Source organism: Haemaphysalis longicornis, unplaced genomic scaffold (assembly GCF_048455015.1).
Source record: "Haemaphysalis longicornis isolate Haplotype H1 unplaced genomic scaffold, Haemaphysalis longicornis Haplotype H1 scaffold_10, whole genome shotgun sequence".
Taxonomy (NCBI): Eukaryota; Metazoa; Arthropoda; class Arachnida; order Ixodida; family Ixodidae; genus Haemaphysalis; species Haemaphysalis longicornis.
In genome coordinates, this window is record NW_027526204.1 from 16156921 (window position 1) to 16177633 (window position 20713).

Consider the following 20713-nt stretch of genomic DNA (forward strand, 5'->3'; position numbering starts at 1 on the left):
ACCCACCCAATTCTTCGCATCAGCAACAAAACTTTTAAAATGAAAGAACAGGACACGTGCCCCGTCGTGCAAGCGCTGCTACTCAGCAGGGTCACGTACGCAATGCCATTCCTGGCCCTCAACCCTCAAGAACAATCCAAATTGGATGCCCTCGTGCACAAGACCTATAAAGTGGCAGTGGGACTACCTGCGTACGCCAGCAACGAGAAACTGTTACAACTCGGGATATATAACACATTCTCAGAAATTCTTGAAGCCCAGCACATGGCGCGACTCAACCGACTGTCGATAACACCACCAGGCAGGAGAGTACTCCAACTCATAAAGAGAGAACCCACCAATTCCCACAACGCTCCGTGCCTGATGCCGGCGAACATACGGTGCAAGATCTGGGTTGCCCGTTTATCCTGCCGCATGCACGGACTTCCAACAAAAGCCGCAGAGAAGCTCGCGATCGTCATCTGGCTAGGGAATACTCTTAAAACGGTCAAGGTCGGTACACAGACATCGCGCAGCACCCCCCCCCCCCCCCATAACCAAGAACCACAATTGTTGCCCTTACTCTTCAAGGTGAGGTGGCCACAGCAGTATCTTATTGTAATCTATCGCCCACCGCGGCTGAGGCCATCGTGATTGCACATGCTGCAACTACCCACCAGAAACAACCACTGGTCACAGTGCTTATCGATTCCCAACAGACCTGCCGACTATATCGGTACGGCAGGGTACCTGCAAGTGCCGTTCATTTCCCTCCGTACCTTCCCCGAAGTTCTTGAAGTCGCCATCGTATTGACCCCAGGGCACTGGGGACTTTCCGGGAACGAGGCAGCTCACGCTGAATCGCGGGATCTGCAGTCCCTGGGCATTCACATCCTTCAGGCAAGATGCCACGAGCTGCCCGAGCTCTAAAATTCTCTCTCTAACACAACTGGATCCGCAACACAATGCCATCCCATCCCGCTACCTGCACTTCAGAAATATGTATCCACCGCCACACTTGACTCTCAGCAACCAAGTCGCATATCTGGCGCCGGCTACAGACCGGTACTTACTTTAACCACACGGATCTCTCCCACATTTCTTCATCACTCTTCCAACATGGCTGCCGCACTTGAAACATCCCTCTCACTACTTACCACATGGTGCATTCATGCCCTGGCAACCCCCAACCCCTCCTCAACCCATCACCTGAGCAGTGTGAGTCTGCGCTGAAGAGCACGGTAGCGGAGCAACAACAAGCTCTTGTCGACCGGGCACTGGATTCAGCGTAGTCTCCGGGCTTCCTGGACTTCGGAGGCTGACTGCTTCCGCTCTTACTCCCATCCCCTTAAGATAAATAAACGTTTACCTCTCTCTCCCTCTACTCGAACGATGCACGTGTGAGCGCGGAACAACAACACGGACGAATAGTGTTGTTTTAGATGCGAAGCATCTCATTGCCGGGGCTATGTCGCTGTCGCTGTCACTGCCCTTGTCGCTGTCGTTGTTGTTGCGCCATCCAATCCCCCACTGCGCAATCTCGGCTTGCTGAACGCCCGGTCCCTTCTATGGCTCCTGGAGCGACAGCGTTGCCGATGTCTTCCTGGGCCGGCACGAGACGAGCACGCTTCATGCGTCTTCGAAGATTTATCGTTGTCGGCAGCGGCGTGCGTCAGCTATTCTTGGCGGGCCGTGATTACAAGCAGCCCACACCCATCCGGAGAACGTGCATCCGCCTCATCTTCAGCAACGTTAGGGTTCATCCACTACAACAGCCCTTGACCTTATATTTCACAGATCATAAGGCGGTCATAATCAAAGCGGAACGCAAACCAAAGCTCGACGGCACCAACGTTGAACGTGATGATGACAATGCCTAAATAAAGATAAACTCATACCCCGTACAACGTCTCTCTCTCTCTTTTTAATGCCTCTCCACTCGAACACCCCCACCCCCTCCAATAAAATCACACCATCTTCCCGTAGGGGAACCCATGAGTAGTATGCTAAGCAGCCATGGGGTCAACGCAATTTCCCATTTCGTAGTTACGGTAAGTACAAAGTGTGGTAGTTACCATGGGATCCAAACGGTAAATATAACGGTACCTACGCACCTCAACCTCACGGAAACGACGAACTGAAAACTACTGGGTACTTTTATCGACCCCATGCCTGCTTCGCATACTACTCGGGGTTGCTCTACGGGAAGATGGAGTAATTTGTTTGACGTATAACAGGTTTTCTAAAAAATTACACATTCAGGGAAAATCGGTGCGGCTTAATTTCTCTTCTTTGTTTTTGTGTGTGCGTTTCTGCGTGATTATCGCAATCTCTTTAACTTCGGCCTGGAATTTTTTTCCGCGTACTCGGGCATGATCTGAAAGAATTTTGCCGTATGTTAGTACCAGGCTATTATCGATGCAAAGTCCTTTTCTAGATTTTTTTTGGTTTCTTCATTACAAGTTTCAGTCATATCAGCCAGCCATTTTTATATGACTTTTTCTTGCGCGTTAAATAATGTAATTTGCTGCTACAGAAGAAAACTCATCGAGAAAGTCTGCCTTTCTTTAATTTGGTAGAAGTTTTTCACACCGTTAAGCCTATACAGTCGAAGATGCCTAATTCCCAGGTCGGCAGCCCACTTGCTTCTCCAGGGCAGAGCGTTCCAGCACTCCAGAGGGAGATAAAACTGACGCGATCCGCTTGCTGTTTTAGAACATTTTCTGCGTCTGTGTTGGACGCTATATATTGGGAAACGCACGCCAAGCCAAGCACGTGTCTCCTCCCCCCACCACTTCCGGCAGGCATCGAACGTGGGCGCCCTGAACCAGGTGCGGCTGCAGCAGCTCGAGGGAGGCCGAGAAAACACGGTCCTCGTTTCCGACCGCAGGACCGGACTCGAGAGGACGCTGCGCGATAGATACGTCTACATGGACTCGAGGTAAGCCTGACCCTTGAGACAAAACACAGCAGAATTCTATACGGGCCGATGACAGGCGAGCATTCCCGAAATGCAGAGCATCACTAATCTCCACCACTCTTCACTCACGGTGTCTATAAAATAGGGATATGTAAAGCGTGGGGAATGCTTATACGCTGCTCTCTTGCACTGTGCAGCTGATTGATTTGACTTTGTCGATATTCTATGGCGTGATTTCCACTTGCCAAACATTAATTGGTGCATTGATTATTCTGAATCGTATCAGCTTTTATTCCACAGTGTATCGAAATTTCACAAACGTCATTTTAAAAAGCTCCAAATAGGGGCATTAAAGGGACACTGAAGTGAATTTGTCAAGCTCCCGTTTTTGCTTGCACTGCGTAGACTGGCTCAAATTAGCCCACTTTTCATCGTTTATCGGGTTGACAAATCGGTAATTATTTTACAAAGCGCCAAAGAAGAAAAACTACCATGCGCGGTTTGCGGCGGCCGCACCAACTAAAGCTGTGACGTTGGGAGGAGCGGGACCGTGATTGGACGATGCCCAAGGTGAGCAACCAAACAAGTTTCGGTTTCGGTTTTGTAAAACACAACCTGTGGCGTTGTTGGATGGGCATTCTCAATAACTCAGTAATCATCGTACCGCGCTTCTGCCATGTTGTCAGCTGTAAAAATGCATAAAGATAAGCCTCCCAGGACGGCTTGGAATCGTAGCATTCACTAGCCGAGGCCTACGCAGTGCATAGACGCCCTCCGCGTACCCGCAGACGCACATATGTCATGCGCTTCCCCCCCCCCTTCCCCTATTTGGAGCTTGCCTCACTCATGCCTGTACCGTAAAATGCGTGTTCGCACCAGGCCACCAGGCCAAGGGTCTGTTCATTCTGGCCTGTGCCCACTGCCCGCAAGCAGTCGGTGCTTATGGACAGCACGCCAACGAGAACTCGCTAGCGCGCCAGTGCCAGCCTGCGCGCGTTCTGTGAACTAGTTCGTGGAGCCATGAACGTTGCGGCCCAAACAAAGGTGAACTCAATGTAGGAAACATCGGCAGAAAACAAAAAAGTTAACTTACAAAAAAAAAAAAAAGCACGTACCCGCGGGGACTCGAACTCGTGACTTGCAAAACACTCGGCGGCAACATACCTGCAGCCTTAGACAACTCGGCCACGAGACAGGCTTGGGCGACCACGGTAATATAAGGTATATATTGTACAACAAGTTTACATTTTTATTTAGTTTTGGCATTTCAAGCAGCTTAGGTGACTATTTGTTGTATTGTGCTCGTGCAGTAAGCGTCCCCCGAGTTTCCGCAATAGCTCACGTCTAGCAATTGCATTTCGTAGACGGAAAAGCGTTCGCAGATGCGTAGTCGTGCTGCTGACCGCTGTGCTTGTTCGCCCAGCGCAAAAAAGTGCTTCCCGCACCCTATTTTTACGCTGTACGGTAAAAATATCAGTTGATTTTATTTCCTTAGTACCTATATTGACTTCGCTGACTCTTCTCCCGCCTTCAAGAGGCCTTATATTTTCCTACGGGCGTACCAGTCAGCGAAGCGTCGCATGTGCGCTTGTGTAGCGCTTGTGTGAAGCGACCTTGACTTGGAGCTAGATACAGTGTACAAACTAACCAAGTAAAGAAAGGCCCATTCTTCCATTCACAAACGTGTCCTGGCCCTGGCTTCGTTTCAACTGAGCCAACGAATTGCGACGACCCGTCGGCGTCCGGCGGACGAAACGCTGGGCCGACTGACTCTGTCTGAAGGCCGGGGAGCCGTGCAGATAGCTCAGCCAATTGCGAGCTCGGCTCCTCTCGACGTCACACGAAAACGCCGCAGAAAATGGGCGAGCGTAAAGAGAGGAGGACAGCATTTTCGAATTAAGTTTTCTACTAAATAAAAGCGCGTAAACGCGCCCAGAGTGGTCGTAACATGGCCTGGGGACCCCGGACTACAATTTGCGCAAGTAATCCCGCAATGTTTACATATCACTTCAATGTCCCTTTAAGAGCCGCCCTCGGCTTACTCACGAATTTTCGCAAGTTCGGTACACTTGTTTTCAACGTGATTTTAGGCGTTCAACTGGCAGCGCTTGTTCCGGCTTTATTTAAGTTCACATGTAATGCACGGGGACAGTACGGACTATGTAGGTACTAGGCGGGATTACAACTGCGTCGCCATTGAACTGTGCAAAGACGTGGGTAGTCTGACGGCACACCATTTGATCAGGTAGCATAATTAAGCAATGAAATAGCATAATTAGCATAATTAAGCAATTAAGTAGCATAATTAAGCAATTAATGAAAAAACTAAGCAATGAAAACCTTTGCAAGCCAATGACCGAAAATGCCCAAGGACATCGATTCGACCCCGGCCTCGCCGGCTGTCTTCCCGATGGAAGCGGAACAGCTGCGGCTTTTACTTCTGTCGAGATCCCCAGGTAGGGTTCCGTAGCCCTCTAATAAAGCGCGCCTCATAGCAACCACGCTTCATTCTTTTTGCCGAACCAAAATAATGTTTTAGGACCCCTGTGGCTTCATTGATCACCATTTAGACAGCCCTTTTTAAATAAAAATTAGGGACGCCTATTTAAAAAAAAATTGGCCGCGCTCGCATCGAGACACCCGGTTTGGAGCAGTGGAACGGGGGAAATTTAAAATTATTTAAGCAAACCTTTGGCATTTTTACATTGGGAGGAGCGCGACGCAAGAGGAACAACATGAGAGGTGAGCGGGAAAGCGAAGGGAGGCATTTACTTCACAAAAGCCTAAAAATACTATCGTCTTTTGACGGCATTTGCAACGGAAGGAGCAGAGCAGTATTCTAGGAACAAAAACGTAGAGAATGTGGATCTTCCTGGTATCTTCAACAAGGTTGGTGACAGGATTAGTGAGCTCATTACTGAAAGTTATGTCGCCACTGGTCACCGCGTGCCTAGAATAGACGGGCGATGCCCGAACACCGCGATTCAATTTCACACGAGTGGCAAACGCGGTGCGGTTGTTGAGAAGGCGCGCCGGAATCCTATACGCGCGGATGAACTTGGTGCTTCCGGGCCTGTCTCCTGCCTATTTCAATGATCACCCCTGCCCTCACCTGGAGATTTTGCTCGGACAGGCTATTGCCAGGAAGAACGAAAATCACTGGGAAAACGTTTGGACCAAGAAAGGAAAAATTAGCAGTGGCTTAGCTCGGCTATGCCAGGATATACGTAGCGTGAGCTAAGGTTCAGCTGTTTATTCTTAGGTTTCCTGGTGGTCTTGGATTAGCTGATTATCATGCTTACTGCTGCTAAAACGATTTCCAATCCAATCCAACCCAATTCAATCCCATACAGTGCAGTCCAGTCCAGTCGAAGCCAATACTGTCCAGTCCAGTCCAGTCACTGCTCCTAGCGCATGCGCATAACGGCTCTTCAGGAGCCACGAGAAACGGCTATCAAGCGGCTCCAGCGTAGCGTCAGACTTGGATTCTACGGAACGGAGGCGCACAGGTACGAACGCGCCTGCGCCAGTGCGTCTGCCGCGGCTTTGACGTCACTCTTCTGGAATGCGCAGACCAGAGAATGTGCATTCCCAATTCTCTACACACCCGCACTCCAATTGCATTGGATTTCAATCGAACACAATTTAGTTTATTCCAATCCAATCCAATTCAAGCCAATCTAACCTAATCCTATCCCCTCAAATCCCATTCGATCCAATCCGATCCAATCCGCTTTGATCCAAACCAACCCAATGCTCCTCGCGCTTGCGCAGAACGGCCGTTCAAGGTCCACGCGAAACTGCTCAACATCGGCTAGTGTAGCTTACGCTACAGAAACACCTGCAGGTGATGCGCAGAACGGCCGTTCAAGGTCCACGCGAAACTGCTCAACCTCGGCCAGTGTAGCTTACGCTACAAAAACACCGGCAGGGAAAACGGACACTTCTCTAGTGCTCCGTATCACTACCGTTAAAAACTTCGAAAAGATGCCAAAGTCGCATTCGCCGTCTCAGCCTCGCATAATTGTTTTCACGTCTTGTTTTTGTGCTGCCAAATATACTGAGCCCTATTGATGTAGGTGCACTATACCAATCTAGGAAAAAAGCCCGTGTCCTGCATTTGTTTCAACGCTCGCTCAACACGTAACAAAAATGATGATCTCCTTCTCTTCGCGTTTTACATTTTCTTTTTACGTAATATTCCTATGCGAGACTTGGTACGCACAAGATGATGAAGTGCTGAGAACAACAGGTTACCAAACCTAATACCTGAGCCGCCTAGAAAGGAAAGGGGAAGGTGTGCTACTGATGACAACGAAGACCTTCCAATCTGAGATATTTCAAGATTTCACAAAAATAACTCAAGATTACAAAGTTCTGACCAGAGTTTAAAAAAAACGTCTATGCTGCAGTGTACCGCCCCCCTTGTGGTTCTGCAACTATATTTCTTAAATTTTTATACATGTTTATTAGCTAAGCACACACCAGCGATTTCAACTTAGTCCTCCCCTCCGAGGGGACATGTTTGTGATCATCTTAAACATGACGAGTGATATTTGCCGTCTTGTAACTATGCTAGAGTTTAATGCCTGCATCAGCACCGTAAAAGCCCCTACTCGCATTCGAGCTATTTCTGCTACTTTAATCGATGTCTTTATCACTAATGTGGACCCCACCATTTCAATTCGCTGCCGCATTACCCATCACTGGCCAGCCTTTTTGTTGTTTGCCGAACCCATTGCATTGAAAACGAAAGGTGAAGTGCGAGTATCGGCTTTCCAAGATATAAATCTCCAAACGCTCACGAATTTCCGCAGAGCTTTATCACAAGTCCCGTGGCACGATGTTTACAGTCCAACTGACGCTGACGAGTCTTACGAAATCTTTAACAATATTTTTAAATCGATTAATGCTGAACACTTTATTCGCAAAATAGCCAATCTTTTTGGACGGGCTTTTTTACGAATAATCATTACTTCTCTAAGGCCCGAAAGCGTTCGATAAGTAATGAAATACAAGAAGTTCTTTACAGGTGCTTTTTTTGCGTTTAGAAATTGAAACGATTGTAATGAAGAAGAGAGCTCCAGGTCAAGGGATTCAAGCTCCCGTAGAAACCGAAGCTGCACCCCAACAATTTCTGTGCATCAATCATACGGCATGCCTATTGCGATCAGTTCTGGCTACCCGTTTCTTCCGATTATGTTACGTCATCAAAAGGAGAGGAAGACGGCAGCGTCGTGTGGCGTCCCGCTTGAGCATCTGCGACGACGACGAAGCGGGGTGGGCACGACGCCTGACTTGGTCTTACCCATGGATGCATTGTACAATACGCGCAAAGGGAACGCAAACACAAAAATACGAACCAGAACAAGCAAATAGCGCGATTTATTTTCATAGAAGTCAATATGACGCATCGCTTGGTTACACAAACAAAGTCCGGAAATGTGGCCTTCCGAATATACCTATACCGCGCCATTATTAGGCCCCAACGAACAGTATGTTCGAATTTTCCGTGTTCCGAGTGATATTTTCGTGTTCGTGTTTCATTTACCGCTGATTGTACATAGACCCTGTTTAAATAGATCATTCATCATCCTTCCGCGAGGACTGACCAACCGCGCGGCGGCGGTCTCTTCCCCACTGCCGAGCTCCGCGACAGAGGGAGGCCAACGCGAAGACGACGACGAAGACGACAACGACGACGTGGAGTGGGACCCGGAGCCCCTCCTCACGTACGGGGAGCTGCTGGAGTGGTACCGGCTCAGCCGGCGCACCGCTCCGGCGCCCCACCCGGAACTAACATGACAGCAGGCAGTGCTACTACGCCAACTGCAAACACAGTCAGTGATCACGCCGGCGCTCGCGCGTCACGTGTGCCCGGACGTGTACGCCAGTGACGTGTGTAGTGTGTGCGGGCAACATCGCGCAACTCTGGCCCACATCCTGTGGGACTGTGCAGTGCACCCCGTGGAAGCTGCCGACCTCTACGGCCGGCTGCCGGACACCATAACGAGTGCCGTATATTCGACGGACCTGGCCGCACAAACTCTAGCTGTCCAGCAGCTCGAGGCTGCTCTCGCCAGGCAGAAGCGGAGCGAGTCGCAGACGGGGGGGAAAGGGACGAACTCCCGAGTACCTTTCGCGCACCGCTCACGCCGACGCCGGCGGGGCCTAGTCCCGAAGACGTCGTGAACGTGGGTGGGATGTGGAGGCTCTGCGCATCCCGACCTCCCACTCCCTGCTGGCCAAAAATAAAGTCTTTCTCTCTCTCTCTCTCTCTCCTTCGTCATGGCTGCCTGGTCAATTTTACTACTACGTAATGCGATTTACATTTTTTCAAGGCCTTCCGTAATAAAGTAAATAAAAGCTTGACACAAGCGAAACAGAATAACTTTCATAACTTTTTTAACGCTGAAACAATAAAACGGGGCAGTAATGTATGGCATAATTTCAATTTTATGCTCGGACGTACGCGTAAGCAAAATGAAGCCGACGTGATATAATGCATGACGAGGCGAGTTTGACCGGCGTGGAACTAGCAAACACGTTCAATGGCTTTTTCGTTTCTCTAACAAATAGCACGTACCGTTCGCGCAGCTTAGATTGCATGCATCCACGGAACAGCAGAAGCGCACTTTTAAGGCCAACAGACGCTCAGGAAATTCACTCAGTTTTCGTTTCTCTGAGAAAATGCAAATGTGCCGTCGCTGATTACTTCCATATTTTCCCGGTAAAACTTGTGCTCGATATCGTCTCTCCCTTTCTGCCACAAGTGCGCAACTAATTTTCACAAAGGCCATATTGCCATGGCGCATGCAACATAACGACTGCGCCCTTTTCGAAGGCGCTGATCGAAATAAGTTTTAAAACTACACCCCCATCTAAATTATTCCAGTCTTTTGAAAATGCATTGAGAAGTGTATACACTTCTCAATCCATTTTGGATGAGAAGTTGATGAGAAGTTTTTGTGACAAGCATGAAAGCATAACGAAAAGCCAGTTTGGTTTCGCAAAAGGTCTGTCAGCAGAAGTGGCATCATTAATCAAGAAATAACACTTTCCGGAGGAATTCCAAAGCAAATATCTGGCACTTGGCATCTTTATAGATTTTTAAAAGGCTTTTGATAGCATTATTCATAACACCCTAATCATAACACCTTAATAACTCCGTCATCGTGACACCTTGAGCTTGAAATTTATGGTTTTCGGGAAATATTTTACACTTAATCACAAGCTATTTGCCGCACCAAAAACAGCATGTAACTATTAACAATAACACATCGTGCACCCAACATATAAAATGTGGTGTACCTCAATGTAGTATTCCTGGACTCCTGCTCTTTAACCTCTGCATAAATCACGTAGTGAATATAACGATTCAGTCCAATTTATAATTTACGCAGGTGATACCAGTTTATTTTTTAAGCAAGCAAATGCTTTCCGTTTATTATCAAGAGCCAATGATGCTCTAAATTGACACCAAATTGCCGCCTCGCTAATTCTTTAGTCATAAAAGTTACAAAAACAAAAGCTGTCATTTTCATAGAGACGAACAGGATAATTAATATCTATAACAGGTTAATATTTGCAAGCTCTTCCATTGATATAATCATACCGGCAAAATTCTGGGGGTCCCTTTTGAAGAAGCTTAACTCTGGGATAACCATGTTAACTGGACTGCGCCCAACTTTCTCCCACTGCTGGTATTCCTACAAAACTAATTGTCGTTTTCCCTGCGAGCATAAAGATGCTGATCTAAAAGTGGATGTTTTTGTTGAATTTACTGTACTGCCACCAAGGCTGGGGACGTACCACTGCATCAAACTTAACAAACTAATCCATCAGAAAAAGGCCGTACGCGATTACCAATTCTACATATGACGCTCACACGAACCCTCTTTTCAAGAAGCTAAAAATTGCAGCACTGCAATGTATCTACAACATATCATAAATACATTACTGGACAACAAACAGACATCATAGAAATGAATACCAAAAGCTTTCCAAATTTTCTTTAGTGTGCCATGCAAACAAAACACAAGTTTGTTTTATTCGAAAGGTTTCGTGTTTTATAGTGCCCCAGCGTTCGTCCCAACGCAAGCGATTGTTTATTTAGATAGACATTATTCAAGTCTAGTTAAAATTTTGATTCTACTGCCGAATGGTGTTTTTTCACAACGTCTGCACTGACATCGCAATAACCGGTCTTCAAGCTAATCTTCCAGTGCTGCGGAGACTGGTTTACCGTTAGTCAACCTAGACGGTGGCACCATACCTTGGCTGGCAGTTTTCTGCATTTCCTTTGTTTTTTGACTGTATTTGTACCTTTATTTCCGTAGAAAATAATCGTTTCAGGGAACATGGTGCTCGCTCGACAACTATGGTCCCGTAAGACCCCGTCACTTACGCCAATCGGCCGCTGACATCTGCGACAACCCCAAAGCGCTGCAGTGCTGTGCAGAGAAAACAAGCAAAGTGCGCGCAGTACCAACAGCAGTACGCATTGGTACTTCTGCGCTTATGTGTACTTTCGTAACTTCCACTGTCTATACCAGCATTCATACTACATGGAAAGAATTTCCCCTAAATCTAAGCGCAAATAGCCCGTTCAGCAAGCTTATCAGCTCTACCTAATTGCGTTTGATTTTGCGGTCTCAGCCAATCGTAGGGTTGCCACTTATGATATCATCGGGTCTGTTGCGGGGTACGAGCTAGTGGGTCGCATGGTCATTCCCTTGTTTGCAAATTATATAGCTTATTCGAGTGAAGTTTTGCTAAAGTGGTGTCAGTATCATTTTAACGAGGCAATCATTCGAATAAACCGAACTTGTGTTTTGTCTTTAAATATGAGCAACTACAACACCCGACGCGCTAAACAATAGAAGCTTCCACCCGAACGCACCAACGATGGATTTCAAATATTGCGGTATACGCTACCAACTCTCTGAAATTAAGTTGCACTAAAACCCACAGAAACAAGAACAGCGCATGGCTTTCAAATCGTAGAAATGAGAAACTGCGCCATCTCGTTCCTGATTCTTTTTTTTTTTTTGCTGTTAGCCTTGTTTATTTGTTGCATTTTTTCTGTACATTGTACCTAATGTCATGTAACGTGTATATCGACTTCCGAATGTGACTGTTCCGCCCAGTTCCTTGCTCTATCTTTGTCGCACGCACACCACGCATTCTAAACATGATTTCATATGTAATTTGCGAAGAAAAGAATGCTTATGTTTGCCTAAATCCCCTTTGATGTGTACTTTGCGCTTATATATTATTTTCTTTATACTTAGTTATTAGCTCAGTGCTACCCCTGCTGCTAACCACCCAGTTTGTTCGACTGTAAACAAACACCTGGAGTAGAGGCACAGGCCCTCGTCAAACCAAATACGTTGAGGCTTTTTGTATGTGCCGCAGACATCTGTAACACGCTTGATGTCGAATAAAGATTTATTATTTTTACTGATGTTTATTTATTTATTTATTCATCTTTTTAATAATTATTTATTTATTTATTTATTTATTTATTTATTTATTTATTTCTCCCCAATCGTTCCTGACGGCGCACCTACACCACACGCAGGGATGCTCGCTTCACTGCCGGACTTCGGCTTAGCGCACCACATGCACCGAAAACATGTTTTTTCCCACTCGTGGTACTTAAATAGCATCTTTTTAGTGTGCGCACACGGTTTGTGGCAAGGCTAACTTTGTCGCCAATTCTCAGCAGAAACAGGTTGTAGCTCGTCGTCTATCAAAGCTTTCCCCAAACGTGAACATCAAATTTGACCCCTTTGAGGACTGTATCGTAAGAGTGATTTTTTTTTCATAGGTAGTGCTTAGTAATTTGCACATAATGTAAAACATGCACGAGCTTCTGCGGGAAAGAAACGGACATCCGCATGTCTGCTAGAATGAAACTGTCTCCCTTGCCAATGATGATGAAGTATTCACAGTGGCCCAACAATGCAAAATAAATACGTGTACATTCTTCACTCATGACAGGGATGTGTTGTTTATACGCCTTCATGGACTTCCATATTCTATTCGATTTCTAGATTAGCAGGTAGGTGCCGTCGCGTTTCCCAGTGTGAAACAACATAGAACCTAAAATGCCACCACCATGTGACGGAAAAGCGGAAAAGCGCATTACGCACGCCCTTCGCTAGCGAGAATGGTCGGGTAAAGGCGAGCTTTCTTGTTCGTTTTTATTTAGATTTTTCAGAATTCTGGGGCTCGGAATAGCCTTAGCGGAAGGTGCAAAGTACAGCATACATTTGAGCACTGGTGGGCATCTGCTACAAAAAAATATTCAGAACGCAAATACCCAGCAATACCAACAGAAACACTGATTAAGCAAGACAGCTCGTGAACAATGCAAATTGAGAAGTGGAACAGAATGTAAATATCAATAGTACAAACAGTAGCCTAGCTGCCTGTGGGTGAGCTGGCTAAGCATTTTCACTGCTTTCTAGCATGCAACTGGCCACTCGCCCGAATTTCCATAGTCAGCAACTCAACAGCCCGGCAACTGGGATCCAGTGGTTAGGTATGGCTAGATCGTGCAATACACACTACCGGGCGGTGAAAGCAGGCCTCACGAGGGCTCCTTTCCTCCTCCACACACATACGCATTGTTATAAATCGTCTTTTTGAGCGCATTTCAGGTACGTGCCATCCTCAACCGGCAAGTACTATATCGGCTGGATGAAACAGTTAACGTGCGTTATTCCACGAAAATCAAGAGTTCCAAGCTGCCTGTCATGCAAAATCTATATAGGCTTAAGCTCTCACCGAATCAGAACCTGGCTGTGAAGTTCCGCCTCAACTCTCGCGACATGCCATGCATGAAGTGGAGTTCGTGTGCGGTTGTTGTAAAAAACACAAAGGGATCAGGACATAAGCCACAGAGTAAGACATCCCCCTCGCGAGGGGCACGATCAAATGCAGAGCATTTCCGCGGGGGGCGCGACTGCAAGTCGTATGGATTACGTATTGGTTGTTGTTGTAATTGTTGTTGCTATTGTTGTTGCTAATTGTTGTAATTAACGACGACTCCTAATTGCGAGGTCACGTGACATCATGTATTAGCAAGCCAAGCCAATCCAAGCCAATCCAATCGAATCCAATCCAATGCCCTTCGCGAGAGAGTGTTATAGCGCCGAAATCGCGCCACCACACGAACGCGTGATGTTGACGTCACGATCACGCCACAGATGTTAGCGACCGGAGCGCGCGCGAACGACATATGTGGTTTAGGCGCGAACCGACCGCGGCGAGAGAGCGCGATGCGAGCGCCCCCACCTGTTCTTGCGCGCGAACCGACTGTTCCTCAGCACGAACCCAACGCGGCGAGAGAGGCCATCTCCCCGCGAGGGGGACTCGAGTAAATGCATCGCATAGGGGGTGGGTGTATTGCGTTAACGTTTAGTGTTTGGGGAATTGGTGGTAGTGAATGCGTTGTATCAGCAGCTTCTTGACGTAGTTTGAATGAGTCAAGGATATCAGGCGCGTTCGAAGCCTCCCATTGTGTGTCGGCTTTGTGGCGCAGTGGGCAGAGCACCATGTACATTGCGTTCCGCCCGCAGGGTCGAGGGATCGAAACCAGGCGCCGGATAGTATTTTTTTATATAGTGTAGCGGGAGGGGTGCGGACTACGACTACGGGCGTCAACGCGGGTGACATCGTGAGTGACTGAAATGCTCTGCATTTAAAAGTAGGTCAATTTTCTGTATAGGACGCCTTTGGTTGGCATTAAGCACCTTCGGGATGGCGTGTCGCGTGCTGTGTCTGCCTAGAGTTAATGCCTCGTGAACTAGCGCCTACCTGCTTATAAGTAAACGCAGCAGACACCTCATACATGCGAGTGAAGCTGTTAACCCTTTAATGCCGGTTGTCGCGAATTCGCGACATGCTGGCCAACTAAGTCGCGAAACCTTTGCTGCCTTCAGCGGCGGCTATGATGTGTTTGTGGCAAAGACGGGGGTGGTTGCGCGCCGGACATGTAGGGCCATCTCGTATAAGGTGTTGAAAATTAAACATAGTATGTCCATCGGTTGAGGGACTGCGCGCGCCACGTGCGACAGCTCTCACTTCGTCGTCGTTTACTCCCTAACCATAGTGAGTACAAGGTGGTGGTGGTGGTGAAACTTTATTTCCAAAAAGGGTACAAGGTCCCCCAATTTTTTTTCTACTTGCACGCATTCAGAAGACTTCCCATGAGGTGCTACATGGTCTAAAAATATGTTTTTTGTTGCACGCTTCTTGCTTTCGTGGTATGTCACGAATTCGCGACACTGGGCCATTTGGGCAGTTTACGGTGACTGCAGGTATGACGGTTTTTTTTATTTTGTTGCAGAAGATGGATTTCGGATCGTTGTATAGAAGATAAGGGCTTCGCACACGCCTGCCACCTGAAAATAACCGTGATGATAGCTGACTTAGTGACAGTGATGACGACGATGTTGACTACGATCCTCATGCACAAGCACGACCTACACACTTGGGAGAGCCTCCGTCAAAGCAGTGAAGATGAAAACGGTGACGTGGTGCTTTTGCCAACTGCCTTTGCAAAGCAGGCAGTTAAGTGAAAAAAGAAAGACTGACAGGAACAGCGGGAAATACCATCCTGGAATAAAACTCTTCCTGAAATTGACACTGCGACCACATAGTGAATATTTCAGTTTTTTTTATGACAGCTTACTGGATCACATCGTACAGCAAACCGATATTTTTGCAACGCAAACAAACCCAAGCAAAAGGATGGTCCAAGTAGGCGATGAGGACCAAGTAGCCGATAAAGTTGCATTCTAGATATTGGATTAAGTGCCTGTTGTTGAGAATTCCTGACAAACCTCAAATTCAGTGATTAAGTTCAATCGAAAACAAAACAACTGTGGAATGTAATCACGGTGTCTATTTAAAGCCGAAACACAGAAAAAGAATTTTTTTGTGGCCTATTTCATAATTCCGGCATGAAAGGGTAAGCGCGAGGCACATGACCGTAAACCGCACGCGATTGGCATGCGAATTGTCGTGACGACGGTCGCACAGGGATGCTTTTCGCGTCGTGAGCCAGTGGTACGAGCGTCACGACGTAGACTCCCAGTTCGTTATGTTCGCTCCCTTAAGAAGACCGTCGTGTGTCCGCAGCCAATAAGGGCACTGTCGGAGGCCCCGCGTCACAACGAAATCAATACGTAAGCTTTGTACAAGGCCCAGAGGAGGCGCTGGTGGCAAAAGTTGCAGTTCTGACTATTTCCTGGGGGCGCAACATGGGGCGCGCTCTCCACCACTAACCAATTCCTGTGAAGGAAGAAGGTGGTCCCGCCAGAAGCCCCTATAGTGCATTGTTTTCTGCCTGCCCTTTTTTAAGTGCGAATGCACTTTATAAGCGACCCCAAACCATCCACCGCCGGCGGCGGCGGCGGCGTCGGCGTCCGCAGTGCTCCTCTATAAAGAAACAGCATCCGGCGCCAGGTTTAGATCCGCGGTTTCGATCCGCCAGGTTTCGATCCAGGTTTCGATCCAGGTTTCGATCCGCGCGACGCTCTACCGACCAAGCCACGGACGCGACGTGATATCAGCGTTAGTGACAGTGACGCGCCTTATATCTTTAACGCATTCAAACTACGTCGTCAGCGGCGTGCGTTGGCGACTCAGCGGCGTTATAGCGGCTTGATAACTGCGTGGTGTACACGTGATACTACAAACCCGATGGAAGAGATGGAAGAGAAGGCGGCGAGGCGGTGGGCTGCGGGGGCCGAGCGCAAGCGCCGCAAGCGGGCCGACAACCGTGCATTCGCACTTTCACATTCTCCCCCTCGGGGAAATGCGGGGGAATTTTTTTAAAGTGAAGCTTTAGTTATCTCGACGAATGGTTTCGCTGTCGCGGTAAATTTGACCTTCATTTGAACGCAGCTGCACCGCAACGTAGGCAGTGCATCACGTGAATCGCCGCGCCGATCACCGCCGCTGCCACCGGCTTGGCGCAAAGCTTTTAAGTGCGAATGCACTTTATAAGCGACCCCAAACCTTCCACCGCCGCCGGCGGCGGCGGCGTCTGCAGTCCTCCTCTCCCTAGCAACGGCGTGGAGCGGAAAGGAGCGTCGGTAGCAACGGCGCGGTGACGTCACTTCACCACGTGACCGCGCTCGCTCCGCCTCCTCGCCGTGGCTGCGCGGGTGCGCGCCGCTCCCCGCACCGCTCCTCGCGCCGTGACGTCATGGTATGACGTCACAGCGCGCCTCCTCTCCCCAGCAGCTGCCGCGCGCCTCTCTCTCCAACGTGACGTCACACTCTCTCCTCTCCCCCTCGCTCGGCTGCAGCTGCCGTGCGCCGCTGTCCCTCTCCCCTTGCGCTCGCCTCCTCTCTCAGCCACCTGGCTCGGCGCGCTCGGCGCGGCGTACCCCCCTATATATGCAGCGATAAACTGCCAGACCTCCGTGGGTCGGCTTGCGCGCGCTCACGGGCGAATGCCAACGGATTTTACTTTACTCCCCCTCATAGCATCACCCCGTGCATTCGCACTTAACCATGTTCACCCTCGGGGAAATGCTTGGGAGTTTTTGTTAACTGGGTCGCCGCCTGACTGCGAGCCGACCCGCGTGCCCGGCGAACGGGAAGGCCGCGTTCACCAATATTCAGAGCGAGCCCAGGCCATCTTCTGTGAGCGTTGCAACTTGAACCGTTGTCGGCAAGAAGGGTCTGGCAACACCGCGGATATCGCCCGACGATCTGCTTGACTTGAGAGGGATCGAAATGCCGAGCGGGCGAAGACTGGGAAATAGCGAGCCGGTCGGGGCCCAAAACGCCGCAACTGGGACCAGAACGGTAGACAAAGGCAGGCTTCGCAGAATAGTAAATAATTGCTGCTAAATCAAGGGTTAACCAAGTGAAAACAACGCTTGACCGGGCGAAGCCAAGCTTTTAGCTTTACACATCCATGATTAGCTGTCCTATGCCGCAGCTTTTTTTTCAGAAGTGTTTTGTTTTGCTGTGTTACATGGCTCATGTCTGCGCGAAGTTGGCGGTGACAAAAAGCTTCAGCGAACACCTCAAAGTAACAGAGAAGGTAGAGGTAGCACGGCCCGAGCCATGCATGAGCAACGACAATGCAGATACAAGGAAGACACATGTTACAAGAGGAACCAACAGCATGGAACAGCGGAATCGTCCTTGCTGAATGGCCCAGACAACACTTTCTCAACATATAAAACGCAGCGTATAGCATAACAGCCTATTTCATTTATAATTCCCGTGGATAAATATTTTATTTTGTCTCCTCTGATTTCTCTTGCACATATCTAATTCGGCGGGAGGGCACCAAAATAGGTAGGCAACCATGGAGCAAAAATGTTGGGTGGAGCGATGCTGACAACGCATCGCACGCCTGCGTGGGAGCATGTGCCTCAAATTCAGCCGTGCGGCTAGTCGTTGGAACCATATTTCTGACCAATTGTGCACGTGTCTTGCGCTCTAGTGGCAACGAGCTTAGGAATCACAAACGACCCAATGTGCTGAGGTCGGTGTCTAGCGTCGTAATTTTACGCTATGTGCGAAGCCGTGATCACTAAGAGATCTTTAGAACATTGCCCTCATGGGGCCGTGAAACACCCACAGAGCTGTTGGATAAGCAAATAAATACCTTGAGCTGGAGAATTGCTTGTACCACCATGCAGTGACGTAGGATGTACGAGGTGCGAGGTCCATGCATTTTCGAGGGTTGCACTGCCGCATTTGTTGCTATACCAGGCACTGCGATAAACATGATCACTATTTGTCCATCGGGGATGGGATTATGATCTCGCGCAGAGACCGGAGAAGCGCCACCACCTGAGAGAACACTGCTCTGAGCAGGTACGTGAATACGTATAAAAAGGAGGCAACAAAACACGGAATGGCATGATGGGTACGTGGGGAGGGGCGCAACGTGAAAAGTGCGTGGCCCGAACCAACGTGCTTCAGCACGATGCAAAGCAAGCAGAGTGACATTCGTGTGCTAAGTTAGCAATCCTTTAATTTTTTTTCTAGGCGGGCTCAAAAACCCATGAAAGGGACTACAGAAATGCATGCGTGCACTGTCGAGTTCAAATTATCCCCAGGAGTCTCCTGGGAACCAGGGGTGCCGAAGAGTGCATGAAAGGAACTGTGTCATAGGAATCGGTAAAACACGAAACTGAAATGTGCAGGAAACTTTGCAGCTGAGCATGATTCGCAGGTGGGCGGCTGTCTTGTGGGTGTGCTTGGCGAGCGACGTCCTGCTAGGGCAAAAAATGTGCTGGCGTCGTTTCTATGAGAGACGTGACTCCGGGGAAATCTTGATATAACCCGGAATAAAACAATTTCGCGTTAAAATATAAAACCCAAAACCGAACAACAAATGGTGTTTAGTACTAAAGGATGCTTCCTCGCAAAAAGACCCTTTGTGCAGGGGTGCACCCATCACAGGCCGCTTGCTTCGTCGTGATTGCGTCACTTCCGTGACGAATATGACGTAAGTAAAATTTTCGAAACACCCGGAATAAAGCACTTTCGATTTAAAAAGAACATATGATATAGGTGTTTTGGCATGAAATACAGGCGTTGACTGCAAATGCGAGGGAACAAACGAAAAGCTCGTGTGAGGCTCGCCCTTCCGCTTTCCGGAATGTTTGCCGGGAACGTTGTCTCTGAAACTGACGTCGGTTTTCTTTTTCACGTGTGCAGAGTGTCGCTGCTGAGCAGCCTGCAGCGGCTACTGTCAGAGGAAGACCGGCGCGCACTGCGCGTCGTGGCCGAGCACCTGGGCATCGAGTACTGCGGCTTCGCCTTCCAGAAGGCCTGCCCGCTCAGGGACCTGTTCGACCGAAGGTATGCGCATCGCCATCCTGCAGCCCAGCCGAGTTGTCGTGCCTTATGTCTCTTCGCTCCAGTTAAGCCGGTAATAATTGACAATGTTACTTGCTTAACTCTGCCAAAGTGGAGATAGTACAATCAGTAAACACACTCCGAGTCATATTTCATGAACATTTATCCTTAGATGAGCACGTAACATTACTCGCAAAAACAAATGTCTCAAGTAGTTGGCCTCCTATACGGACATAAACCTACTCTACCGCTTAAATTTATATTTGTCATATATAACATATTGTTTCCTTCAAGGTTAAACTATTGCCATTTGCTCTCAGAAACAACTATTCAGGAAAACATGCCAAAAATTCACCGGCTGCAGAAAAAGGTCATTAGAATGCTCGAAAACATTTGTTTCCATTACCACACACAACCTTTATTCGAAAAATGCAATGTATTGCCGGTAACCATAATATTCGACTACCGTCTGTGTAAAGGTTACAAGCAAAAAGTAAAAATGGGCAGATCTTTCTTTAAACAGCTGACAAAATTATGACCAAACGATTTTGTCTTCAACACGCGACACATAACACGTTGGAGCGTTTTGAGATACATGACATCTTACGGACAACAAATGCTCAAAAACCGACTACAAAGAATGCTCACTACATTTCTTTGTAAAAACATAGCTTTAGAAGGTATGGCCTTTAGGAATCTCTGCAATTTCTTCACCTCCTCCTGAAAATGTTGTTTTGTAGGTGTATTTTTGATGTGTGCTTGATTGTGTTTTTTTGTGGAGCTTCCATGCATTTTTATGGGCTTAGGTTTCAACTGGGGAGAGCGGCAAACTTGTCTTTCTGTTGTGTTTATTGCTCTGCATGAGTTGATCCGTTGTTGAAGTCACTCATACGAGACGTTTTCGGACGAAGAAGTGTAAGTGAGTCAATGCTTCTCAGGATTATTGCGAAAACGTGGGCAGCCTGG

General features: G+C 48.2%; 2 protein-coding genes across 2 annotated transcripts in view; one reads left to right on the forward strand and one right to left on the reverse strand.

The window, feature by feature from the left end:
• The window catches only part of LOC144159735 (glutamate receptor ionotropic, delta-1-like), a 38654-nt gene extending 18838 nt beyond the window's left edge, over positions 1-19816 (forward strand). The window contains exons 3-5 of the mRNA XM_077691434.1: positions 2784-2920; positions 19607-19750; positions 19813-19816. Of these exons, the coding sequence (XP_077547560.1) occupies positions 2784-2920; positions 19607-19750; positions 19813-19816 (285 nt within the window). The remainder of the gene's footprint in view (positions 1-2783; positions 2921-19606; positions 19751-19812) is intronic.
• LOC144158244 (uncharacterized) overlaps positions 1-20713 on the reverse strand; it is a gene marked incomplete in the record, with an annotated part of 583448 nt that overhangs the window by 343300 nt on the left and 219435 nt on the right.